This window comes from Sitodiplosis mosellana, unplaced genomic scaffold (genome assembly GCF_009176505.1).
Source record: "Sitodiplosis mosellana isolate CC-2019 unplaced genomic scaffold, AAFC_SMos_1.0 Smas_scaffold_1, whole genome shotgun sequence".
Taxonomy (NCBI): Eukaryota; Metazoa; Arthropoda; class Insecta; order Diptera; family Cecidomyiidae; genus Sitodiplosis; species Sitodiplosis mosellana.
In genome coordinates this window covers 18,205,228-18,233,034 of record NW_022595244.1, presented here as the reverse complement: position 1 = coordinate 18,233,034, position 27,807 = coordinate 18,205,228, and the positions used below count along the sequence as shown (strand labels likewise).

General features: G+C 36.1%; 5 protein-coding genes across 25 annotated transcripts; 2 read left to right on the top strand and 3 right to left on the bottom strand.

The window, feature by feature from the left end:
- Positions 1-23: 23 nt before the first annotated feature.
- Positions 24-4,309, bottom strand: LOC129580572 (uncharacterized). The gene is made up of 7 exons (XM_055471146.1): positions 3,274-4,309; positions 1,818-3,010; positions 1,541-1,733; positions 1,215-1,466; positions 1,056-1,155; positions 725-988; positions 24-663 (listed from the first exon to the last, which is right to left on the bottom strand). Exons 2-7 carry the CDS (start codon positions 2,116-2,118, stop codon positions 616-618), a joined length of 1,158 nt encoding a protein of 385 aa, XP_055327121.1. The 5' UTR covers positions 2,119-3,010; positions 3,274-4,309; the 3' UTR covers positions 24-615.
- Positions 3,353-15,254, top strand: LOC129580570 (receptor expression-enhancing protein 1). 21 transcript variants are annotated; one of them, XR_008689369.1, is made up of 10 exons: positions 3,552-3,987; positions 4,199-4,517; positions 10,236-10,308; positions 10,376-10,573; positions 10,714-10,836; positions 12,404-12,678; positions 12,749-12,875; positions 13,018-13,233; positions 13,846-14,078; positions 14,443-14,573. XR_008689369.1 is itself a non-coding variant. In XM_055471131.1 (9 exons), the coding sequence occupies exons 2-9, from the start codon at positions 4,486-4,488 to the stop codon at positions 14,545-14,547; spliced, it is 1,149 nt and encodes a 382-aa protein (XP_055327106.1). In that variant the 5' UTR covers positions 3,553-3,987; positions 4,199-4,485; the 3' UTR covers positions 14,548-15,254. The 21 variants fall into 21 exon arrangements, 20 of the variants coding, with proteins under 20 accessions (XP_055327110.1, XP_055327116.1, XP_055327113.1 ...); XM_055471131.1 differs by lacking the exon at positions 13,846-14,078 and having other exon boundaries at positions 3,553-3,987; positions 14,443-15,254; XM_055471132.1 differs by lacking the exon at positions 13,846-14,078 and having other exon boundaries at positions 3,554-3,987; positions 10,714-10,827; positions 14,443-15,254.
- A 3,623-nt stretch (positions 15,255-18,877) lies between these two features.
- On the bottom strand, positions 18,878-23,629 carry LOC129580567 (kelch-like protein 5). Its single transcript, XM_055471114.1, has 11 exons — positions 22,482-23,629; positions 21,777-21,907; positions 21,539-21,678; positions 21,160-21,450; positions 20,779-21,060; positions 20,639-20,695; positions 20,428-20,548; positions 20,338-20,365; positions 19,941-20,271; positions 19,644-19,868; positions 18,878-19,148 (listed from the first exon to the last, which is right to left on the bottom strand). The coding sequence occupies exons 1-11, from the start codon at positions 22,733-22,735 to the stop codon at positions 19,077-19,079; spliced, it is 1,932 nt and encodes a 643-aa protein (XP_055327089.1). The 5' UTR covers positions 22,736-23,629; the 3' UTR covers positions 18,878-19,076.
- Positions 23,630-23,647: 18 nt separating this feature from the next.
- Positions 23,648-24,619, top strand: LOC129580577 (uncharacterized). The gene is made up of 2 exons (XM_055471157.1): positions 23,648-23,795; positions 23,940-24,619. Exon 2 carries the CDS (start codon positions 23,947-23,949, stop codon positions 24,520-24,522), a length of 576 nt encoding a protein of 191 aa, XP_055327132.1. The 5' UTR covers positions 23,648-23,795; positions 23,940-23,946; the 3' UTR covers positions 24,523-24,619.
- On the bottom strand, positions 24,541-27,746 carry LOC129580566 (histone acetyltransferase KAT2A). The gene is made up of 8 exons (XM_055471113.1): positions 27,311-27,746; positions 26,897-27,226; positions 26,441-26,812; positions 25,832-26,370; positions 25,675-25,750; positions 25,215-25,596; positions 24,846-25,119; positions 24,541-24,779 (listed from the first exon to the last, which is right to left on the bottom strand). The coding sequence occupies exons 1-8, from the start codon at positions 27,467-27,469 to the stop codon at positions 24,620-24,622; spliced, it is 2,292 nt and encodes a 763-aa protein (XP_055327088.1). The 5' UTR covers positions 27,470-27,746; the 3' UTR covers positions 24,541-24,619.
- Positions 27,747-27,807: the final 61 nt, after the last annotated feature.

Sequence of the window (27,807 nt, the reverse complement as noted above, 5' to 3'; positions counted from 1 at the left end):
TTTAGTACAAGAAACTCAACGATTGCGCCAGGAAAATGAAAAGCGTCAAAAATTGTAGATGTACGAACTGATGAAGTCGTTACTTTTATATAATTTATTAAAATTTTTACTCTGTTTTACCAATTGCCATAAATAAAGAGTTTATATATATGGAAAGAAAACTCCACATTTTGTCGCGAGTGTGTTCAAAATCAATGAAGTTTCTGTCAGTTGACAATGTATTTTTTCAATATTTTGATTTTTTCCAACATTTATTCTATGAAGAACATGAACTACAATATTGTACCTGAAGAAGGGCCCAAATAATCGACCCAAATGAAACTGCAAGCTATACTATATGCGTATTTCAAAAATCAAATTGACTGAAACTAGATCAACATTTTATTAACAAAGTAAATCTTTGTGAACTTAAACGTTTCATATATCATTAAACGAATTGACGTTCTATTTGGAGGAAACTGAAATTGCCTACCAATAAACAAGTGATTTTCATTCAAATAATTAAATTGTACTGTAGCAACAAACTGAACCATTTTTTAACATTGATTCGGTTTGAATAAAAATTCAATCAAGTTTTCCAAATGAAATTGGTTGAGTAATCTCTCAAGGTGAAGCTTAGAAGCTCTTCAACATTAAATAATATGAACCAGATGCCTTTGTGATCTGAAATTGCGTACAAAATAGTTTTATGCAAGTTTCATAATTGCTTACAAATATTCTCTACCTTCATAAAGACCTCTAATGAGCATTTAAAAATATGATATCCGTCAAAGTTTCTTTGTATTTGACCATAAATAATGATCCATCGAACGTATTTCTGCAAATACGGTGGATGAACATACCAAATGGAATGATAGGCATCATGGCTAATATTATGCAATTGAAGCGACAAAACTGTGGCGAACCAGCAGTACGGCAGGATGCACATTATGCTCAGAACGACAACGCAAAGAATTACAAAGAAATTGCCGTCAAAATTTCCCCAGGCCTTAAAAAGTTACGAAAGTTTCGATTTTTGCACAATTTCTTAAGATAATCCAATTCTTTTCACTTACCAAATCCAATTGGAATAAAGTGGTCGATATAAATGCTGAACCACATGCCAATTGATAAAAAATCACTCCACTAAATATTTGTGTCAGTAACTTAAATTGCCTAAAAGACATTCAATATATTTCGCATTCTTCTTGGCGATAGGCTATTATCGAACTTACTCAATAAGGTTGACATGAAATATTACAATAGCAATCAATCTCGATTTGATATTGTTATCATTTTGCGATACGTCGTTATCAATAGCATCAAACTGTTCACTCAAGTCATCGCAACATGCTCCCAAATAGTAGCAAGTACCGACGAAAAATGAGAAACAGGGTATCAAACCGGCGTAATAGCAATGCAATAATAGAAATTGAATAATGAAGTAACCAATAAAACCAGAAACCATGCTTCGGTCAAACGGTGCACTGCAACACGAATCGATATGAACGCAAATTTTCATATTTTTATTGGAGAAGAAATTTCATATTTTCTCTCTTACCTCATTTTATAAAATGTGTACCAATTTTCTGGATTTAGTTCACCTGGTATCAAATCAGATACAATTATATCTATAACCGATATGATGATGACCCCATAGAATGCACCAAAAAATACTAACGCTGGCCATTTGGCTATTCCGTTAGACTTGGTTTCAGCTTCTTCATAAATTCCATATCTTCTATTTCTCCTTCCTTGTCAGATCGTTTGATGATGGAAACAGAAAACCGTAACACATTTTTGAATAAGTTTTCCTTATAATTGTCAAAATAACTTACTGTAACTGTCGGTGATCTCCTGCAGATTTTCGAAGAATTCGTACGTAAGTTGCTTTTGATTCGCGAAACAAATATAACAGGTCCATACGGTGAAAAATGTAACAAATTGCATGATGGCGTAAAGAGCATTTTCACGTTCGTCAAAATGCGTGTAAATGTACTCGAAAGTGATCATCAAAAAGCCGGTTAATAAGCCCAAAATTATCCAGTTAATAAGACGTCCATAATGTGAGTTGTCGGAATCTTCCGAACAAAGTCCACATATTACCAATATGCGACGAATAAACACCAATGTCTTCATATTTACTCACTTGCAAAAATCCAAATCTAATGCACGATGGAACTGCCGCGTTCTTCTTTTTAAAGCAAATCCAGTGGCAAGAAGTGAGTGTATTTTTTTTTTAGAAAAATTTCATCGAATTATGTCATTATATCATTAGACTAATGTGATCCAATTAGTTTTGGGTCATTTTCTACCGTGCGAAATATGAGCTATCGAACGTGTAATTGAAATGGAGCATGAATAATAAAAGATAAACCGTGACAATTGTTTTATGTACATGTTTTGATTGAGTATATCCAATTGAAAACCAAAAGATGTCATATTTCAAAATGCATTTTTCCAATAATTTCGTTGAATCCCTTGATTTGAATAAGTAGCCAGAATCAAGAAATCAATCAATTCCTTCAAATTGCTTAAAACTGTTTTTCTATTATACAATGTGACGAAGTCTCCCATTCAGACCAGCTTTAAGTTTTAGTAACCATTTTACGAATCAAAAATGTTTCTTTGGTGAAAAATAAAATTTTCATGGCCAATGTAGATTATAGTTACATAATAATTCTTTCAACTGTACAGTATATGACAACACCTACAACAATCAGTAAAAATAGAAATTAGAAACGATTTTATCCAAACATACTTGGTACTCATACCATCGATTTTCCCACAGATTTGTAATTTTGTCAAGAAAATGATTACAAAATGTATTCATTTGAGAACATAAAATATTGTTCATACGATAAAAATGTTAAATATTGTCATAAGAACGTTGAGACTAAGATGTAAACGTTGAGTGTATTTATGTCATTTTTCAAATTCCATATATATCCATATATCTCAAGGTTCATTTTCACAAGTAATAAAATCATAATCACTTGAAAGTAGTTGCCTTGTTGTTTGTTGTCTAGACCTAAAAACAGAAAATCATTTTTTGCCAATTAAAAGTGAATGAGGTCAACAGATTGAGTTTGCGAAATTTGGTGTCAATTAGATAACACATCTATGAGAAATAATATTTGTGGAAAACGAATGCTAATAAACAAAATGTGGGCACAAATATTTGTTACAAACAGTAATAATTTAGAATAATCATAAAACTATTGCTATCAGTGATTTTAGAAGCATTTTGTTGTAACAGTTGTAATGAGTACAAAAAAAGGCTAGCAAACATACATCCAACTTCAAGCGGGTACAACTGTCACTGTGACTTGAGGCCGCTCGAAATGTAAGTGTCAAAATGTTTCACGCACACATATCGATGAACGCAGCTGCTCTGTATCGACACACGATCGTTTCACCAATGTACCAGTTGCACTAATACTTTGCACCCAAGTAACAAAACACACTGGAAAGATATACTACTCACGAAATACGCTCATAAACGTTGTGTCGGCATGATGGTAGTGAGTTTGTTAAAACGGACAAAGATTGGCAACGAACCAAACAAACAACAACAGTACATTTGAAAAAAAAAGTTCAGCATACGAATAGTAGAAACCGTGCGCTATTCGAAAATAAAACATCGAAAACCACGATAAAGACGCTTAACTCCGATTTAGTTTTCGTGCTGTTTTTTTTTTATATATAACTTTTTGTTTGGATGGTGCAGCGATTACGACGCACAGATTTTTATTTGTTTTTTCCTTTTTTCTCCATTCTCTATGCATCACCGTTGTGTAAATGTAATAGTTTTATCAATAAATTCCTGGTGAATTGACGCATTAACAAAGGCGCGTAATGATTTTCACACAGTGAAAAATATAAAATGGTAGAGAAATTATTTAGTGGAATGAAAATTTGTCATTTAATTGCCGATTGGTGTGACTAGATTGATCTCAACGTGTTTGGTGTAACTTTTGTGCTACTGTCCTTTGCTTGTATTTGTGAGTGAGTGCGTGCGTGTTCATCATCTTTTGTTCTTCTTTGAAACTTTTAGTTCTTTTGTGTCGTTTCGAAAATGTCTTTGTTTTGGTCATTCGGGTGATACATCAATTTTAGCCCCGTTTCGATCGCATACGACATTAGTAAACGAACGCACAAACACTTTCATCCACGTTCACATGCAAACAGTTTAAACGATTCTTTCGAAATGTTTCAGAATTCCAAACGACGATAAAATAAACAGCGAAACGGACGGATTCGACGCTCGAGCCCATGTTTCCTTGGTGATTTTTGTGATACTCAGAAAGTGACCATCGTTCCGATGCAGCTTTTTAAAACCAAAATACGTCACACATTTTTTTAGTTAAAATTCGCATTTGAAGAAGGAAGAAAAATTCCACCTAAGTATAGTGTTTAGTGCTATTAGAATCGGAAAGTGAATTTAGGTGGCATCAATTCGACCATAGCATTCGAAATAACAGCGACAGCAACGACGTAAATAAAATGATTACTGTAATTCTATCCCGTTTTATTATGTAAGTATTGCAAATGAATATTTTGAAATGAAAGCCAGCCCCAGTTTAAATAGGCCAAAAAACAAAAGTTCAAATCATTACCTCCCGAATCAGATGTTTTGCACGAATGGTCATATGTCAAGCGGTAAATGACTGCTCGGTTTCTTTTTTCTCTCGTCATTTGCTATTTTCGGTCGCAAGTTTTTCGATTGATTCGCCGCATTCACCTCGAATTTTAAATGCGAGACATAGTGTCAGTGTTCGATGTTCCACTTGAAATCCAAATCGAGTAATAATCAATGTTTACTGCGCTTCGTTCATATTGAAGTTATGACGATTTCCAATTCAATGTCACACACCAGTTTAATATTGCAACATAGTGTAACCGTTCCAATGTTAAATTCCATAAGCGAACCGCAGTGCATAGCATAACCTATGCTTATATGTGTGTGTGTGCGAGTGGGATTTCGCTTTTTGTGCTATCGTTCTTTTTATCTGCTTTTATTTTCGGTTGCTCTGATGCACAATGAAAAAAAACACACACAACGAAATCGAAACAATGATTCACTCCATCATGATCTGTGCTCAAGTCAACGACTGCTTTATTATTTTGTGATCGCTTTTTTTCATTATGCAATTTACACTGTATGGTGCACACATAATCAACGCATTCTGCCTAAATATGTCAATGTGACTGAATTTGGCACACGATTCACTCGGTGCTTACCAAAGAAATTCTGTTTCATTCGTACAGTATTTTTTATTGGGCGTGATGATGATGATGATGATTCTTTTGTTTGTTTTGCATTCAAATTTATTGATGTTATCGCCGACGAAAATCGATAGTTTGCACGAAACGCGCTTTATATGTACGTCATTATGTTTGTTTGTTGCATCGAAATGATGAACCAGCAAACTAATAAACAATTTTCAATTACTACCCATTTCCGTACACCGAAATAAATATACGAATACCATAGAAAGTGAAAAAAAATGAAATCGACTATAATTACATCGATCTGTTTTCATCAACCAATCGATGTTTGGAAAAAATGAAAAGAAAATAGAAAAAAGAAACAATCATTTCTATTCTTCGCATTTTTTCAGACATTCGAAGTAAAATATTCAGACAGTTGACCGTTATTCGCATTCGAATCGATCGATCCCAATACAAATCATATATATTTGCATAAAAATAGTCGTGCGTCAGTAGAGAAGATACAGCTTTTTCGATATAAAAAAAAAACATACACTTGGAATTCCGTATATTTACATGTTGTATACCGATTTGCAATTTCACCAGGCTTGGCGAATGTATTTTTCACGTTTGCGGTGTTTTAGCGAAATGAAAATGCGTAATTGTGTCTATCTGCAATTCGAAACAATTCGACGTACAAAAATTGGCTTTCGTTTGTGTCGGTTCATCCGGGCTTTTTTGGTCGAACCGTTACTTCCATTCCGCTTTTGGCGTAATTATGGTATGTGTGTACGTGATTTGAAGAACTGCAAATTAAAGTATGACGTTTGTTTTTTTTCGTGTCTTCTTCCCGTTGTGCCGTTCGAGTTGAATGTCTTCAGAGAGTACTTAGAGTCGATCAAAAATAAAACGAACGGCAAAACACATGTGAAAGACAGAGAGGTACAAACATTTGACATTTGTTTGAGTCGCACCCAAAATAGAAAAAAAAATTGTTGTCTCTATTCAGCGCACCGAATGCGCACAAGAGAATGTAACGCATTGTATTTCTTCACTGAGCTCTGACAAAAAAAACACGGCATGTAATTTTTTTACCCGTAGTTTTGACGTTCCTCTTCTAACTCTCTCTTTGTAAAGTAATTAGTTGGCAAAAAATGGATTTGACAGTTAGAAATGTCGCTATTATTCGACAGTGGCTAATGGTTGAATCAAAAATGTTTTTATGAACTTTCAAATGTTATAAATCGATCCGTCAACCAAACAACCAAATAGCCGCTACAGTGTCATCAACTTTTTAATTCGCCAAGCGTTTATTAGAAATCCACCGTCCCGATATGGTCATAAATCGTTGGACAGCAAAATTTGGCAGACGAGAAAAAAAACCGAGTGACTCAAAATAATGACCATAAATAGTTGTAAACGTATGCGAAAGTGTATCGCAAAAACGAGAGAAAAAACATTGAACTTCATTCGAACGAATGACGTTGAAAATGTAATCTTGTTTTTGGTATTGACGCAAAAAAAAACATCGGTTTATCCACCTTTTGATTTAAAAGCGAAACGGAGGACAGCCGCGAATCGCACAACAATCGGTGTCAATTATATGAAATTCGAATTGGAATTCAACTGAGTAATTTCGCTCAGTATTGTGAAATTGCATCAGTGAGATCACATCCATTGCCATCCGTCAGTAGTTGGATTGATTATTTCCTTCGACAATTTGTATAATTTGTCGAAAATCAAAAGTCAAATGAGAAATGTTCAATCCATAAATAAACAAACAATAATCATGTTTGTTGTTGGTGGCGCATGATTGAACATGCACGTACAGTACACACACGTATAGACACGCACACACTCCGAAAAGTGATGGTAATGGAACAACCGCGATCGGCTACGTTGAAATGAAAAAGAAAAATGATCGCGACTGAACATTGATTCCGTTGCATGGCTAAATGAATATTTATCGGCTTCGGTTGAATAATATAACAAATAAATTGACCTCTAAAACATTGCAATTGAAGTAAACACAAGATGGATCGCTTCAAGACAATTGTTGATATATACAGAGAACAATCGCATGTTATTTATATGCATTTCGCTCTCTCTATATCTCTCTCTCTCTCTCTCTCTGGACTACTTATCTCGAGACGATTAATTCACGGAACAAATCATTAAGAGGTTTCAAATTTATATTCTCGTTAGTTGGTTCGATGTACATATATACATCACTCTGAAACTGGATCTCATTCCCTTCGAGTCATCGCCTCCGTCGTCGTCGTCGTAGTCTCGTCAGCTTTTAATACGCAATGATTTGCTGTATCGTTTGTACACTGTTCAGCTATTTTTAGTTTGCTCGTTTTGTTTACATTTCATTAACTTGATATTGTATTCTGTCTTGGAATATACAGCGTAAATTGAACGAAAAGAATATTTATTCGAATTGTGGTGATATGATTTGGATTATACACATTATTTCACAAGTTTTTGGTTTTGAAAAAATCATTTGAAAAACAACCTGTATCTTCTGAACCTCCTTTTCCGTCCACATTCCAAAACAATCAATAGATTCAACAATCGAAATTCACGACATCTATTGTAGGTCCCAATTAACTATAATCATACACATAGAATGAATTTCGTTCTTAACACAGACTTGCTTCGTGCCTCAGCCACATTCATACGGCTTCGTGTTAATAAAATTTAATTAGACGTTTTTGTTCACTTTGAATCGCAATAGTTTTCATTTTGTTGCGGATTCGTTAATTGAATTTCACGCGACCATCTCGCTCTCATTGCTCGACAGTTGATTGAGATCAATGAATACCGTAATGCATTTGGCATGTAAATTTCAATTTATTGCAATTTGTACGGAAAAAATCAATTTGCTTAAATCAAATGTCAAGCATATGTTTCATCGCATTTGGAGTCGTTTGTGTGGGAGCTATTTGAAATGACCTGTCTATTTTTGCTGTATAATTACACCATTCCGGTGGCGCAATGGTTGGCCGCGTACAAAGGGAAACGGAGAAAATAATTCGAGCGAGTACATGGAGTTTCCATGAATTGAGCGCACGTTTTTTTTTCTCGACTCATTTCTGGCGAAAAGAAAGGCGCTACACAGAATTTGAATTACGCGCTAAGTAAACAATATGCCATCTCATCGCTGTCACACTTGCTTTGCTTTGCGTATGTGTGCCCGTTCATGCTTCGAAATAGCGATCCATCATCTTTCCACCACCTAAGGAATTTTTTGCGATTGCAGTTTTTTAATTCATCTTTTCATCTGGAAAATGTGTTTTTCTTTTATTTTCCGCACATCATATTTTTAATCGGCGCTTATTGTTTTTGTCTTAATTCGCATGCCATAGCTGCTTATTAAAATCACACTTGAACATTGTCGGAGCTCAAATACTATGGTCAAGCGGCATCGCAATCAAATGGCGGCGGTTTTTTCTATCTAATTTTAAAATAAATCAAAAACACTTAAACCGACTGCGAAAGAATTGTGTTGAGCCAGTGAAATAGTTTTTCGCTCGACGAGAGACGTTGCAATCGTTGAAGTAAATAAAAAGAAATACGTTACAGTTTCGTTTGAGAGCATTCATCCCATATTTCATTTTCCATCACTCGAAGTGATCTCGTTTCCCGAGGAATTTTTTTTTTGCATTTTTATTTAAAGAATTGTGCGCACACACCAGTGAAACCGTATTCTGAATTCATGCAACGATACCATCGCACTTCATCAAAATTTCGATACCCAAACTTCTGTTTTTAAATACACACAAGGGATATATAAGCCGATATCGAGAAAGAGACAAGAAAATACTGACTCAGTCTGACTCATGTGTTGAACTGAAATGAGCTATTGAATTATGTGTCCGTTGTGAACGGGAAAATAGTCAACCAAAGAAAGAAGAGCACCGATCACGGATCTGAAATATGTGTGAAATAGTAATTAACACAAAAATAGCTGTTGAATTCATGCCGTTGAAAGAGTGCCCGAGCTGCCACACAACACACATACATTCAGCAAACGATGTGCACATTCATCGTATGCGATGCACAATGCCTAGCATAAATTATGGGTCGTGTCGAGAGCTAGCTAGCTCACTCACTGCTGCTCCCGACCCTTCAGAATAATTTTAGAACTTGTGTTGTAAATAGTCGAGTTTGAATCGCGGTGCGCAACATAGGAAAACCGTTTTTATGTTGTCGCTGGTGTGCAACTGTGCACATTTTGATCTAGGTTTTATTTGAATTTTCATGTGATATAGTGCTGTTTTGAAGGAAAAAATTTCGTGTGGTTTCCAAAAAAAAGTGTAATTTTTCGGTCTTGTGTGCTTTGTTCCATGACTTTTGACAAAAAAAAACTCTCTCATCAAAATGCCGAAATCCAAATTAAATTCGAAAAAACATCTGCCCTCAATCCGATCCAATTCACCAAAGAGAATCATTACATTTCACAACAGCATTAATGATATCATTAATAAGTTTGAAAATTCACAAAAAGTACCCAATAACATCGCCCTCGATATAAAAAAATCCATGAAAAATCCCGGCAAATTGCAAAATAATTGTAATAATTTGAGCATTTACAGTGGACATATTTTTAGCCCTGCTCAATTGAATAGAAAAAATCAGCGATCGTGGAATAACAGTGCGATTAAAATGGTTGACTCGATCAGTGATGATGTTGTTGTTGATAGTGATAATGGATCACCCGATGATATTCAGGTTGTTGAAGATCAAATTACTGACCCGATTGAAGCGAGTGAAATTTATGATGAAATCGACGCGTTCGATGACCCAAACTATGAATACATGCCGATTAACGAGCCAATTGTATCGCCGACTAAGTTTATGAGCTTGAAAAATATAAACATTGTTCGGTGCCAATTGAATATTTTCCAACGATTTGTCGGAATATTGTTGAATTTACCGTTTTTATGGTCAATTAATGGGGCTGGACTGTCTACGCTTACGTGCGCCTTCTTTTTACCACGAATTTTATGCAAAAATATTCTATATCCCGTTTTTAGATTGATTTTCGGTACACTTTATCCGGCCTACGCTTCATATAAGGCGGTCCGACACAAAGATGTCAAGGAATATGTGAGTACATTTGATGCATTTATGTTCAATTGACATTTCAACTTATTGAACTTTTCCTTTGCTTCAGCTCAAATGGATTATGTACTGGATTGTTTTCGCATTTTTTACATGCTGTGAAACTTTCACCGACGTATTTTTATCGTGGTTCCCATTTTACTATGAGCTAAAAGTGGCAATCGTTATTTGGCTGTTGTCACCGATTACGGAAGGCAGTTCAGTGCTCTATCGAAACTTCGTTCATCCGATGTTGACCAAACGGGAGAAGGTGAGCCAAATTAATTTGATATAATTTCTTTTTCTGAGCTATTTTAAGAACAGGATTCAATTTGGTTTTTTTTTTCATTCAATTTGAAATAATGTAATTATACCAATCTAACCAAAAAAACACTCGATGAATTTTTACAGGAAATCGATGAATACATAAACCAAGCCAAAGAGAAGGGCTGTAGTGCTGTTATTCAGTTGGGCTCGAAGGGGGTGAACTACGCAACAAGTGTGATAATGCAGACTGCTTTGAAGGTGAGTGAGGTATGTGTGTCCCGCGCTCTCACAGTGTTTGTTCCACCGCTTTTTAAAGTTTTTTTTTATTTGATTAAAACGTGTGTCTTATTTGCACCATATTCTTCTTTTTCAAAGACATTTTTTATAATAATCAATCACAAAACTCCTTGCACACTTTGCATGTAATTCCAATGGACCACTGATTTAAACCACTGTATTTTTTCTGTTCTTTTTTTTTGGTTGGTAACAAATAACTCATTGCACATGCACCCATTCACCAATAATTTAAAAACAATTGCTGCAAACAACACGGCCTAAAAATATTGCGTTTACGCCGCTTTCTCACATTAGAACAGTAATTTGTTGCGTATAACCAATGGCGAAGCATCAACGTCACGGGGTCGTGACGAAATCGACTATAATTTTTCGGAAGTTGAGGAATTTATGTTGGAAGAGGAAATGCAAATTGATCAACATTCCGAACGGTCGAGCCGAACTCCATTCGATGAAGATGATGATGGCGTTAACGATGACAACAGTTCAGATGGTGATTATGTTGCGGAGGTCACCGAGTCATTCGACGAAGACAATGATGACTTTGATCGAATCGTGACTAGAGGTCAATCCAAACGTCAAACGGCCAAAGCCAAAAAAGATAAAGAGAAGAAACCAAAAAAGAGTCCAGTTTCACGCCAAAATCGTACGACACGTGCAGCTTCAGTGCGCTTTTAAAGTACAGATAAATCTCGTGTATCATCTCCACTTGTATTGTTTTTTACATTGAAGGGCGTTGCACGCACCTTAACATTCACAATACAAACTCAATGCGAGTGGAGACGCCTGATGAAAAATGGCACAGATTGCTAGTGCTAAGGTTTATCTGTACTTTTATGATTTTTGTTCACTACACTCGATTTGCTTGCTATTCACAATGATTTTTAACAACGAGAACGACTCAAGTAATTAAGTTTCTTTATCGGCATTCAATTAAATGTTGCATCACAAAACTTGAAAAATAAAATTGAGAAAAAACTGAGGTGGTGATTTAAAAAAAAAAGACTAAATTTAAATGGTAATCTCGTTTTTAGCTAAAATTAATGTCTCGATTAATGTACACGAATATTTTTTAAGTTAAATGCCTTGATTAGCCAATGATCTTGAATCTACTAAAACAAACGATTAAACCTAAGCTTTTTTTTTAAAAATGGATGCGTCTATCAAACAGGTTAAGTGAAGATAAGCGTTAAAAATGTCAAAACATTCATATCTAAAGATTCGGGTGGGATCAAAGTATTGAATTTGCATTGTAAATAAATAGCGAAGGAAAAAAAATTCTTGTTTTTATGCGTTTGTGTAACCCAATCTTGTTTTTTTCTGTTTTTGCACTTTTTTCATAGCACTCTGCTAAAATGCTAATACGATTGTAATTTGACGACTCACTCCTAATCCAAATAGAAACATCAACAATGCTAATTATTTTGCTAATCAACTACTGGCATAAATTTAACTTATAACCGCTTGAAGTAACATTATGCGGTTTTTCATACCCACTTGACGTCCGTCATCAATTCTCGATTCTTCTAAATGATTTTAGGGTGGTGGAAATTTGGTATCAACATTGAGAAAAAGCTACAGCTTAAGTGATCTATCCGAACCCGACTTGCAGCGATCGCATGATGAAGTCGACGAGATATTGTATGGCCAGGCAAAACAAATGATTCAATATCGACGCATACAACCAAATCAACGATACATGAGGGCTAATATTCAAAACCAACATGTGAACGGAATCAACAGATCATCGTCTACTAGCCGAACGGTTGACGTGTATTATGATGACATGATGTCCAGAAGCTCTGACAACTATGAGTGAGTATTCTACGGTCATTCACCCATTCTATTCATTCCGTTATCCAATTCGTGTTTTTGCTATCCACAGCTACATTAGGTCGTCAGAAGACGTAAGCTCCGGCTATTCCAGTACAGAACCCGTTTCGATGGCGTTGAGTCGAACATCATCGTTAACAAATCCAACGAGACTCCGGCCGAAAACCAAACGTACTGAGGTGAGTTGATTTACAAAGACACACAAAAAATTGTGCATCAATTTTTCGGTCGACAGAAACAAGAAAATTGAATACAACACCAAACATTGGTCGTAGTTGCACGTTTTAATCAGTTTAAATGTTTTCGAATAAAAAATTGAAGCCGAGACAGGCAAATGGCGGAACTTATAAATTCAATGGCAGTCGAATCATGGAGGTTAATGATGAAAGCGAGGCTACCTTGGCGACGATCGGTGACATCAGTAATTTAGATATGAAATACGAATTGTTTCGTAAGTGGCTTCGTCAGAATGACCAAAATGCGATGTTACCCGATGATCGAGAAGTGAATTCTAGCACATTATTGACTGAGGATGAGGTTAGTAGCTTTGCTACGAACAGTGACGATAGCGGCAGCGACGTTTTCCTCGACACTGAATCAAATTTCCCATCGATTGTTATTATGGGCAGTGAAAATAACGAACAAGTGTCAATTAATGCAGATGGTATCGATTCGATGTTGGGGGAGTTTAGAGTCGATACACCAAGTCAGTTGAGTGTTAGTGACTTCGATTGTAGTTCAAGCGATATTACGGTGAACAGTAAGCTAAGTGGTTCATCAAGTCAAATTGCCAAGCGTAAAGCGAAACACAAGAAAGGCAAAGCGCCTCCAATACCAACCAACCATTGCTTCGAAAAGTAAAAATAATTCGGAAGAAAATAGCACAAAAGCATCGTCCAACACTAGATCATCCCATGAAACAGATATTTAACCATAAAAAAAATCAAATCGTAAGAGGATCGACCGAGTGTGTTAGAATAGCTATGCTTTGGATGGCGTTCATTAAAATCATGATATCTAGCATTTCTTTTAAATGGCCTTTTGAACTTCTGATTTCTGTAATAATAATAATTTTGAAAAAAACTTTCTGAAGTTCTGATTGTGGCGCTATTTTTGACATCTGTTCATTTATTTCGTTCATTTTCGTAGGCATCGCAAGTTGAAAATAATTGTCGCGAAATCTCCTTGCTCAAATCACTCAAAATATTACATCCATCAGCTTCAGCAGTATCACCATGATGAACCATATCGATTTAGACATACGCAAATTTTCGACTTCAAAAATAGTTATTTTATCACATAGCTTTGCTCGAACGAAATTTTATTAACACCTCATTCAACACATAAGCCTAACCCTCATTCGTATTCATTGGTTCGATGTGGTAAGTGAGAGAAGAACCATTGAACTGTTTTAAATTGATGAAAGTTGCATTGTACTATCCCTGCATTTGGTTTTCCTAATCAAAAAAGAGTTTGTAATGCTTGAGTTCATTTGATTTTAAACCGTTCCTTTTCTCCATATGCTTGCTATTAGTTCTTCCTTTCAGAACAGACCTTGTCTTGCTTGTTGAATGAAACGATAAGAAGGAAATGAAGCACTTTTCCCCGAATCCATATACTTTTCACTAATATGTTTGAATTTTGAATTGGTTTACATTGACAATATGTTTGAAGTGTCTCTAATTTGCCCTCACGCTTGTACATATCATTCGTTATCTAATCAAATATTTTCTACTTCATTCACAGGAAAAAGTTCTGTCATCGTCTACTACTTACTCAACCATACCACGCACAAGAAAATCCGAACGAGATCGAACAGTAAAAAACCGTCTGCGAACCATCGACAAATAAATTTAGAATGTTTAAGAAAAGTTCACTTGATTAGAAAATTGATAAGGCAATGAAAATGTGTAAAACATTTACCTGCATCAAGCCAACTGTTTTGAAAAAGAGGATATATTTTACTCACCGATAGAAAAGCATGCTACAGAAATACCTGCGAGGAAATAGTATCGCTTCGAAAATCGTAGAAAAAAACATATTTTTGTTCCGATAAAGCGCTCAAAACAATACCAAATGAGAAAAACATGATCTGACAAATCTAAATACATATTGGAGCTCTCTGAAAATTAGTAGATAAGCAACTATGCAAGTTATTTCGGAATGAAATTTTCAATTATAATAATCTTATGCTATAAAATCTGTAATCATGATTCGCACATCACTAAAACCACGTGTGAAAAAGCCTAAAAACTTGTTACCATTTACTGAGTATTGCGATGAAAAAAACGACAATTCAATACATTTATTTCTAGATTTATTCCCAGAACTGACTTAAGTCGACCCAATCGACACATTGTTGTTATTAGGAAAAGAGTAATTATTATTTAATTTAAATCAATTTTCCCTAAGTATTTAGATTAAATAAAAAATGGCTTGGAAAAATAAGTATGAAAACGTATTTGAAAAACATTGTGTTTTAAGCTTAAGTTTAAACCCGTTTGCTATGAAAAAAAAATTGATTTGATATTAAAATAAATGATGATTGAAAGTTTAAATGCAATTTCTTTAAATTGTATATAATAACAATTGCTTCACAGTGAGGACATTGCGAGTTATGTCAAACTTGAATAAAAATAAAGTGAAAATCAATGAAGCTGCGAACTCGTCGTCACACGCAAAGATTTCACGTGATATATCGAGTAGACTACATAGACTATGAGTGAAATGCTACATTTACGCGTGTGACGACAAGTTCGATGCTCCATTGAGAACCTTTTTGTCAGATGTGCCAAAGTGACGTCGTGAAGCCGTTTTTTTTATTGTACATTTTATAAAGATTTATTTATATATTCGGTTAATATACACCTCATTTAGCTAATTCCATGTAAATGGTCGTTTCGTATTTTTTTCATGATTTTTCAAATGCAAATGATTTGGCATCAACAGTTAAATATTCAAATTGTTCCATAATCACTGAATGGATAATTAACAATATCCATGCGTCTCACTTCGATGTGGCTTAAGTTTGCTTTAAGCGCCCATTTGGCAGCTAGATAATACTTTTCCTTCACGTAAATTGTAACTTTAATCAGACGATTAGCTCGTAATTTTTTCCGCGTCTCATTCCATAACGATATGTAGTCATTGATGTTTTCTTCATCTGCGTTGTCCAATTCCAAAAATTTGACAAACTTCAGTTTGTGCAGTTTCGACATACATATGTAAATTGTGTCCGGATGGACCATATCGAAAATGATATGCTCGAGATTTGCGAGTTTAGTTGTACAGGTCTCCATGTTTTGTAACGGGTGATATGCAATCCACATGCTCAAATGTAGTTCCTTTAAGGTTTTTATTGCAGGCCACGAATTTCCATCAAACGAATTTTCGCTGGTCCACAAAAATACTTTCTCTATACTCCTAATCGTTCCAATTTTGTGAATGAATGTTTCATCGGATTGTTGAATACGAAGTTCTAGGTGCAATTTTTGATAGAAACTTCGGCCGTATAGTTCATTTAATTGAACGCAGGTTGCATCAAATTCCCGTGGCTTCAGTTCGTGGAACTCGAGAACCAAAACGTTCAATTCGATGGTTGCCTCCAGCAACACTCGCCTATTTGAACGGAAGAGCTTGTCATCTAGTTCCAGTTTCACAATATTCGGATTTTGCCGGAAGAACGTTGTTAGTTCGTCAATTTGGTGCACTGCATTCACGCCACGTAAATCGAAATGTTGAAGATCGGGATATTGATGGCGGAGCCAATTGTTTCCGATACCGATCATTGTTTTTGATTTAAAACCCACTTCCACGCGTAAAACTTTCAATTTTGGTGCATGCTTCAGTAGATGCTCATAAAGATCGCCGCCACCGTTTTCAATTTCACAAAATTTTAACTTGATATTTTGAATTTGGCCGAGTTTATCTTTAATGGCTTGCAACACATCCGAAAATAACGTAACGTAACATAGTTCGATGCACCTGAGTGACTTGAATTGTTTTTCACCAATTAATCCCATATTTCGGCAATCATTCAATGTGAGTTCAGCGTCGACGGAAACTGTTTTAATGTATTCACGAAACACATCCACACTCATTCTGGTTTGAAAAGTTGAAAATGTTTTATCCTCATCAAAATGGGCCATTTCCATAGGATAATTTTCACGGAATATGTAACCAGCCACGTGTTGCATTTGTTGACAAAGTTGGGCCACCGAATGCAGGTCTTTCAATGATAACCAGTCAAAAGTTTCTTCCCAGGGACTAATCATGTTTTGTGCGACTGATTTATCGTTCAGGATGTTATAATCGTGTTGAATGCTCATGTTTCGGCTTTTTTGTGCGAGTACGCCAAATTTTATAAAATAATTTGATGAAAATTAACTTTGTTTCAAAATGAAAGTTTCAGATTTTCTGCAATGTATCAAAAACACACGATTTTTCACTGATTTCAAAAGTATTTTGAAAAAATGTCGACTTGATATTTATTGATACACTTTTTAGCTCAAACAACACTATTGATAACTGAAGCTCATATATCCCCGTACTGGTATGGTGAGCTACATTCAACGATCAATTTGAAATGCACAATGTAACACCAACTACCAAAACACTCTCAATTTTCGCATGTCTTTCTTCAGTATCATTTAAAAGCATTGTTTAGTTTTTGTTTCATGTGTGTGTTTGCACATGTGTAGTGAAGAATGCTGAATTTCGAACCTTTTGTTTATAAGTAGCTTCAGTCGAAAAAGGCATATTTTGGACTCTTCTGCTTTGGGATATTGGCATCGTTTACATGTGCAAACCAAAAAAAGAAAAGGAAAAACGAAGAATAATAAACATTTGACATGCATGAGACAATACGCAGAAAAGAATGAGCAATGCGATTCAGTTCGTTCAATACAATATGTTGAGTGTTGACAACATGTCGAATCTTCAGCAAAGATTTGGTTTTTTTTTCTTTTAAAAACAAAATTGTTCATGAAATGAATGTGTGATCGCAAAAGAGCAACTTACATTCGAAATACTTTGAAGTGTAACATTTTCATACAAAAAACGTATACTTTTGCGCTCACGCATTCAAATTCAGAAATGTTATCACAATATTTCATATTGCGCTTCAGTGCTACAAATTTTACGTTTTCTCAATTTGGCAATATCTCTAATGTGACCAGACATGATGGTTCTAACGAAGAAAGTGTTTTATGCTAGGTTTTATGACATAAGTAGTCAAGCCGGTGATATCCTTCAGACTTTGTGATTATTCATATACTCGAACATAAGCATAAAATCATTTTCAGACAAATTCTGAATGAGGGTGCAAAATGATACTTGTATTCATTTCACAAAGTAACAGTATGTAAATAGTTAGGTAGAAAAGCCACATTGAAAATTAGTCCACGGGTAGGTTTATTTATTTAATAACTATAGTCTACAGATAGATACAAACTAACCACAACTTAAGTGGTTTTTTCCCACAAATATAGATGACATTCCGAAGAAAGAGATAGCAATGAATATTTCCGTATGGTCATCATACATTGTAATATACGGTGAGTGCCACAAAAAAAAATATCCAAACTCATCTATTGCGTGAGACGCATGGTCACGCATTGAGTGAGTGAGACGCATGCGGATGGAATGAAGCAAAGCGAAAGGGAAGCGCGCAACTAGAACATAGAGTCAATGGGTACTACTTTTTTGTGTTTGTGACCGTATTCTAACGACGGAGTGACGAAATGTATGTTTTTTTTTTTTAAATTCAGTTTTTAAGAAAAAACTACTTCACCCTTGGTGTGATATCAATGAGACATAATGATTTTGGAAAATATTTTCTACAGCAATGGAATATTTCGAAAATAGGAATTACAACGATGAACACGTATCAGGCGGGACATCCTCGGGCAAAAAAACATTCTCTCAGAATTTGATAATTATATGTGTTTATAATAATGAGAATTTGTTTAAATTCAATTTCAAACAATACGAAATTTTAGATGACAAAAAGTTGAAAAATTCCCAAGCATACCCGAGAAAAGAACGATTTGAAATGAAATAAAATGTACAAAGAACGTGTCTAAAGAGTGTTCGAATGCAAGAAAGAGGTTCACCGGTATACTTACGGCCTATTTCTGCTTGTTTCCGCTCGAAAAGAGAAATCATAAACTAGGGGTCAAAATGACGTTCATTCAATATTTATTTCGTTTGGTCGCATAAAAATTTACAAAAGTAAATCGTGAACGTTGTGATGTTTCAGAGTTTTGCTAATATTCACGAATGGTGTGGATCAACTAAAAGTCTCACATTTAATGCTAACCTCGATAATGTCGAAATCACAGGCTGGATGTGTCTTGTATTGTGTGTGATTTATTCTAGATTCAAATACAGTAATTGATGCAGTCACTATTTCTATAGCTGAAGTTGAAGCGTACTGGCCTCCAGACTTTTCTCTAAAAATTAATTAAACCATATATCGTTTAAATTACGAATTGGATAATAGACAATTGGAATCATTTCGTCAATTCATACAATTCAAATGAACACTTTTTGTTAATACTGCATGCTCAGAATTGGAATCGCTTGTCCCTGCATTCGATTGCAATTTTAGTGAGAAAAAAAATGAAGCAAATTTCGAATTACGCTAAAGCCAAATATCAATTCTTTTGTCAGTTTTTCTATCGCTTTTTTTTGTTAGCTACCTCAAAGTCTTTTTTTTTATACGAAAATACTTTTTTCAAAATACTTGTTGTAAGTTAATTCACTAGGTTCAAAATGTTATCAGCAGTCAAAAAGTTTTCTTTGTTTCTAAAGAAAAATGATGCGTTTGTCAATTAATGGTGATGAGATTTTTGTTTTCGTTAATTCATCATCGACTTAATGCGTTTTGTTTAATATGATGTTGATGACGTTCAACATGCATTATGAGTGATAGATTTGTTTCAAACCGTTGATACAGTTGTCGTCGTATTTAATACATTCGGAACAGCTACAACGCACGCAGCTGCTCGGCTCAAATTCAATGGAGCCATTTGGATCCATTCGTTCTTTTCTTCGTCGTATTTTTCAACCGTTTTCAAGTATTGTTGCCCATCATAGCCGCCTACGGCAAATAGACTGTTGCCAAGAAGTGCAATTCCGATCGAATCTCGTCCAATACTTAGCGAGGCAATCTGTAAATTGAACCAATTTTCATTGCAAGTTTTCATTCAAAAAATACTCTCGCGCCTCTATTCAACTCTTACCATTGTCCAATTATCGGTTGCTGGGTCGTATCGTTCCACGCTTTCAGTTCGGCATACTGTGGGATTGCTTGCTGGACTGTCATGGCCTCCCAAAGCATACAAGAAACCATTCAATACACCAACAGCAACTCCACTTCGTCGTCGATTCATTGGTGATCTAAGCGTCCATTTGTTAGTGTGTGGATTGTATGATTCCACTGAACGATGGCACGAGCTTCCATCTCGACCACCACATACATAGAGGCGGTTGTTTAAAACTGCAACACCGGCTGTCGAACGAACGAATGACATTGCCGCAACAGAGCTCCATTGCCTTGCGATTGGATCCCATCTGAGAAAGAAAAATTGCGTTTAATTTTGCTTTTATCAAATGCAAATGGATGTGCACAAAAATTACCTCTCAACCGTATTCAAGTAGCTCCAGCCTACAAAAAAAACACATAAATTATTAGCGGTGAATTTGCCATAGATTTAACTGATTGCTTACCGTCGTGTCCACCAACGGCATAAAGTGGGCCACCAAGAATTTCGACACCAAGTCCATGTCGATGGGTGGTCATTGACCCGAGTGTGTTCCAAGTCATTGTTGTCAAGTCTAAGCAATCGACCTATCGAAATGAAATACATGATTCAAAATCATTTTAAACGATACAATAGAGTTACAATTGATACATTGCAAATCATTTCGTTCAACTTACAGAATTGAGTGTTTTCAATCCGTCTCTTCCACCGCATATAATCAGTTTGTCATCCATCTGAAATCGAAACAGAAAGACCATTTGATTGGTTTTTCTTTTGATCAACAACAAAATATTTTGAAATATGGTTCAAAATTTACCAATGCAACGCCAAATTGTAGACGCCGCCCCGTCGTCAAATGTTTCAGCATTGTCCATTTATCAAGTCGTGGACAGAATGATTCGATACTAATCGAGCCCCGATGTGCATCAACACCTCCAATTGCCAACAATCGGCCGACTGTAGATTTTCGCGGTCGGGTTCGATCCGAAGAAATTTGAGCTCGTCTTTCGGGCATTAAATGCCACTTGAGCGCCTCCATCACAAGCTGTTGGCATTCGCTTGAATCAGCACACAATGATTCTACATAATCGGCAATGAACTGAAGAAAAAAAAACAAACGGATTTAATTACACCATATGGTTGAGTTCGCAGAAAAATGGGAAACTTTCTCTTGAGTTTTCAGATTATTACAACTTACAGCTGGTGGAAGCAATGGAAGTCGGATCAATCCGAGTAGTTCAGGTATGTACTTTTCTCGTGTATTTGGTTCATAATTAATCCAACTGATGAGCGCATGGAATACATCTTGTTCGGTAGGTACATTGAGATCATCACTTTTAAGCAGTGTAGCCAACTGATCGGCACTCAGTTGATAAAATTCCTGATTCTTGCATACTTGCATGAAATGCTGTGATGTATACGATGTCGAAAGTTGAAATAAGGCACTGCAGCTTTGTTGTTCGGCAAACAAAGCGAAACCCAGGCAGTTCTGAATTGAAACAGAGAAAAAGTTTGATTGGTTTAAATTTTAATCAACATTCAACAACGAGATGATTGAAAAATGGTTGAAAACTTACCGATGGATGAAGTTGTTTGGCCAGAAAATTGCAGCAAGCATTAACAACATGAGTTAATTGAAGCAGACATGCCGTGGCCAGTAAGATTTCGACATTGTCTTCGCGCAGTTCAATTGTACCAGTGTAGCAGTAACGAATGACTGTTGTTTTTTTTTTTCAAAACAAAATTCAATAAATTAGTTGTCAGAACATATGCATATAATGTTTAGAGGAAAATGATATCTCGGTTGAAACTTACGCAATTGTAATGGTTCACCTTGCACATCGCCTAATGTAATTTCTTCTTCTTTGGTCTCACGTAGCGAACCCATGAACATTGCCGCAAAATATGCACTCGACGCAGATAATACGATTCGATGAGCTGGAACTCTGTGCAATGAAATTGAAACGGAAAAAAAAGAAAGGGATTAAATCGAAATGTTGCGCTTCAGTCATGCGCTCAAAAAAGGCAGCGACGTGAAGGGAAAAATTCCACTTTTTACATGCACACCAAAAACTTATACTTCCAACAACAAAAAAATAAACAAGAAAAAAACAGAGGAGAGAAGAAGATCAATATGCATGGTTGAAACAATGCGAAACGAATGCATATATGCACAGCAGGAAATTTGCGCGCATTTTATCTGTTTGTGGAAATCAAAGCAAATGTTGAGCCATGATTTTTTGCCATGAACAAAAACACAAAGAACAAACGACGAGGCAATACTGAGATAATAAAGAAAGAACACATGTGATGAATGCAGCAAATGCAAGAAAAAAGTGCAAAACTGAAAATGGAAATTGGCTAAAAATAGACGAAGCAAATGTAAATTTGCTTTCTGAAGCGTCACATCTAAAGCAGCAGCGCCAATGTGAATCGCTTTATTTACGCATTTCACAAAAGATGAATGGAACGGAACTTTGTACACATGACTCTTTGTGATGTATGAATAAATGAACTTACCTTTTTTTGTCGATTCCCGATATCAATGTAACATCACAGAGTTGTTGATTGTCCAAATAGGTTTGCATGTGTGATAGAGCTGTCGAAGCGTGATTGTCGCAGTGAAAGTATTCATCCTGTTGACTGATTGTACTGGCCGATGCCAAGCTGGCCAAACTGAAATCCCTTGAAATTGTTTCATCCGTCAATAGCGTTGACCGTGAACTCGACGCCACCATATTTGACTCATGACTTGGGCTACTTTTGCTTGACATCCTTGCTTCAATTATGTTCAACTGTCGTATTGGGTCAATTAGCACAGATTTATTGAATTAATTCCAATTCAAGCGGTCACTCAGTTTTCCACTTCTTCTTTTTTTTGTTCAAGTCACAATCAATTAATATTAACCTGGCCACTGTTTATTTTGCGGACCAAAGAAATGTACACTGTGCTTACTGTGGCAACGCACAACCAAAACTGATTTAATAAACTAACACGATTATTCATCGATCACAACTGAATTGCGTTTCACACAGCACAATAACCATCGCTTTGTCTGTCTGTTTTTTGCCTATCGTTCGATGTGCCAACAACGCTTTGTGCTTGAAAGTACTTCACGGCTTTATTTTGCACATTATGGTTTTGCCTGGTTTGGCTTGATGTGTATGTGCGCACACAATTGTGGCATTTCTTTCTTTCGTTGGCAACTAAATCAATGATGCGAACAAAATTACAACAATGAATATGTAGACAAAATAAAAACAATGCAGTAACTGAGCCAAGTGATTCGGAATGATTTTGTTTGTCGTTTGGAACGCGCTGTAGAGCACACAAAATGCGGTAGTCTTTCAATTTGCTTGCTTTATGTCGTCGTTTCTTTGTTATTGTCACTCTCCGGTTGCCTAAAAATTCTTTGTTGGTTTCTTTCTCTTTGCTGCAAATCGCATTCATACACTCAGCTGTTCCCACACTTCACTTTGGCAATTAGTGACAATCGCTATAATTTCTGTTTACACACAAACTTTCTTTCATTCTCACACACGTCAAACATCTGGAAATTGTCGTCTCATTACAATACATGTTTTTGTCTAGGGAGACAATTTTAATTTAGCATTTGTTTATATTTTACGATATCAGCGTCGGCAGCGCCACTTGGTGCTGGTTGCCGAAAACTACGAAGCGAATGTTACTGCTGCTGTCAAATTTGGCAATTTTTATGTTTTCTATTCATTTAGTACGGGCGTACGTCTACCTTCTGTTTCGCATTAATATTATTTCAACAATTTATTAAATATTTCTCGTTCTCGTTTGTTGTGAAAGATAAACATATTAAGGTGAGTGAAATCGCGATAGAATCCGAATGAGTTTCGAATTGATTTTCGATTGTTATTTGATTAGTGTTGAGTTTGATGTGTATATTTGTATGTGGTAGAACGTATGACGCATACTTATTGATGGTAAATTTCTAATTTTTCTAGGTGAAAAATGGAAGCATTGGACCTCATTGAAAAGCGCATCGACAATTTGAATCGAATTTTGGGAACATTGCCATCGGAGAGTGAGCCGACCAATTCAGCAGCTACAGAAACATTAACAGATTCGCTATTGTCGGCATCTACACTGTTATCCAGTGCAACTAGCGGTCGTGAAGCCATCAATCAATTCACCAAACGCTCTGCTGAATTGGAAAAGTATTTGGATCCAAATTTCGTCGAAGAGCAACAAGATCTTCGCGCTAAAGAGGTTTATTTGCAAATGATTGCACCGGAACTCCAAGAAACATTCGACCAATTGGAAGAAATTAAGAAGTTGGAACCGACATTGGGAGCGGAATATTTTCGTTCGATGCCAAATGTTACCGATAAACTCAAAGCAATGAATGAAACCACATCCGATTTAACGCAGAAAAATGATTTGCTCGAGGAAAGTCTTACACTGGCAATGCAGCGCTATGACGAAATTCACCAAACGCTCAAAGATTCATTAAGCTCCATGAACGATCGCATTTCTCGTATGGAGGAACGAATGAACAAAAAGAAGCCATTGAATGAAGATATTTAAATAAAATCCACTATTAGCTCCCAAATCGAAAGAAAATTGTTTATTTTTTTTTTATTGAATCTATTAAAGCCTGATTGATACATTTAAAGTAGAAAAATTATTTATCCCATAAGCCAATCTCCTTCATCTTCGTTTGAAAGTATCGCTCCAAGTTATTAGCACATTTCACATATTCTGTTCCACTGGAGTTGTACAGTCTGCAGTTGGAGAATATTCGTGCCATGTCGGCCATAAATAAACGTCGATTTACATAATATCTACGAAAGAAATGGTGGAAAAATTTAGTAAAATTTCGTTCAAATCTAAGCGGTATTCTCTTGTACCCTTTCTTCAAACGCTCTTGCATTGATTTCAAATCCATCGGATACTTGATATGGTCATAATAGTCTGGCACCTCGGTCTTGTCGACGGGTTTCAAGAATGGCCACGCCGCCGAGTGCTGACGAACCGTTACTAAGACTGTGTTCAATGTCATTGCCAATTTATCGGGATCGATCGATTCATCAAGTGGTCGACTGGTACGTTGAGCTCGAGCCTGAGGCCGCCATCCTACTTCGCGCAGTCCAGGTATCGCTTCGATTGGAATATTCCGAATACCTTTAAATGCATAAAATTCACAGATTCAGAAATGATAACTGTATTTGATGCAGTTTTTTTTAAAGAAAAAAAGCCAATTTGACGATTAAATTTACCTTCTTTGAAGCACGTCAGTCCGGGATGAATTTTCTGAATATCTTGTTGACGCTGTGAAATTAGCTCCTTGATGATTTCTTTCTGTTTGCGCAATACCGAACTGAATTGTGTGTACACAATCGATGGATGCAGTTCACAGTGCATCAAAGTAGCGCCTTCATACTCCTTGATGTAACCAGCATAAACAGGACGAGCCACTTTAATATCTTTCGAAAAACCTTGTTTCTTAAAATAGCCAATGGCAAATTCATCGGCGTATGTAAGAAAATGCTTGATGCCCTGTTGTGTGCTGTAGTCTTTTAAATGGTTCATCAAATGTGTACCGTATCCCTTGACTTGTTCATTCCCTGTGACTGCGCAGAACACAATCTCAGTAAACCCCTGTTTGATTTGAGATTGATTAGTTTGGGAAATTTATGTCAAAATTTAGTCGTTCATTTAAACTGAAGAAATATTTACTTGTGAAGCAAAGGTTCTGAAACATATTCCACCGATTGGACGATTTTTCTTGATAAGTGCCAGAGTTTTATGCTTTCTAGAATACAAATGTTATTTTAAATTCTATCTAGTCTATTTCACAACAAACAAAATTAAATGTGATGTGTTTGGAACTTACGAATCGAAAACTAATTGGGTGATGTATTCACGTGGCATGTCTGGCAATTGGTGTGAGAACACACTCTGCAATCCAAGCAACCAAAGCATTGTTTGTTTGCTAACAGGCCGTGTTAACGAATTTCCAACAATATGAAATTGGATTTCACCACGTTTCTCTTCAGCTTTTGCGGCCTCATCTCTTGGTGCATTCACTGGGAATACGATCTCATTTTTACTCGCGTAGCTTGCATCATTGATACGATCTATTGTCTCCTTAACAGTATCATCCGATAACTCATCGCCTTCTTCGCGCTTTTGGCGTTTGTTTTCCGGTTTCTTCGCATTAGCATTCGACATTTGTTCACGATCTCGTTTTCGTTGCAACATCAAACCAATTGGTTGCTTGAAATTCGGATCCCAAATGGGTGATTCTTCGTTAACCACCTCATTTTTGAGTGTTTCCAAAAATTTCGGTAAGTACGCGAGCATGGCACGTCTTTCGATTGGCATTCGATCACTGTCGTCACGACATTTGGATAGCAATTGACTTGATACGTACTAAATGTAAAGAAGAGCAAAGGCCTTTCATTCAAATAATCAACAATTGTAATCGTGTTGCTAAACAAACCTGAAAGACTGCCTTGAGAAAAGTACGACCGAACACCAGAGTGGTTTCAAAGTGGCGCAGTGAATTGCAAAAAGCTGGTACATGACAAAACATTAACCAACGAGTGTAGTTAATTTTGTACGATGAAGCATCTTCATTGGTCAACGATTGACAGCGAGCACTTGGTGTTTCGAAGTTCCAATAGTTCATACAATGCAAAAATGTCTTGGCCACTTCGGTCATAATGTGGAACTCAACCTGCGACAGATGTTGATACTTGAAGAATATAAAATTTGTTACCGCCTTCGCAATAGATGGAGCCTCAAAGGGCGGATCTCCCAATGGTCCAGTTATGATTGGCTGCTGCCGTGTTAAAATGCATTGGCGAAGCAACTAAAAGAAGAATTTCAACACCATGAATTTTAAGCAATTTATCTCACTGTGTGATAAACTACATCCAGATGAACGATCACTCACCCGAAACAAGAAATAATAAACCTTTTTTGTGTCATCGTCTTTTTCATTGTGCATGCTCATATACAGATTTTCCACATCGACAACGGCACCGAGCAGTTCGAATGTTTGTTCATCGGTAACATCTGACAAGTGTGAAATGTGTTGTTCCAATGTATGTCGACAACTCTGATTTCGACATTCCTCCGAAAATTTCGGTATGTAATTGTTCTCCACATCACCCTTTCGGTTCTCATCGGGTGTCTTCCAGCCTGTACATCGACATTCATCTGCTTGGCAGGCGGAGTACATACTCAATTTGGCCATTCGTTGATTTCGAGGCAGCTTATTCAACTAAAAATCGTGGAAAAGGTATTTGCATTTATTTTGTTTACTGTGCATTATGTGCACTTTGTTGCATTTGTTTCTATGTTTTACCCTGTCTTTGCGAATTTGGATTCGCTGCAAGCTACTCTGGCGGGTGACTGCTTCCGCTGCATTCGATGATGTGGAATTCGATGAACTGTCCGCTTCCGCAAATTGTGACTCCTGAACTTCCTTCTTAATGCGAACCGTATCCAAATGTTTTCCCGACATTTTTCCACTCTCCTAGTACTCTTTACTCAATTCTGATACAAAAACTTCGTTTTAATTTTTTTGTTTAACCCTACGAAACTAAACGACTCTTTTTTTTAATATAAATACACGAATCGATTTGAATCACGCGAAAATGTTGAATTGAACGAAAAAAAAGTAACATATCATTTCGTTTTGAACATTTTTCTTTTCTGAATATAGCAAAATATCCAAAGCGCATAGACACGAAAAAGATTTTTGTTTTGACACATCAGTCAGTCAACGGCGTCTACCCAATAATTCAATAACTGTCACACATAGTTCTCATAACTGACACCGATCGCAGCGCCGCTCATCAT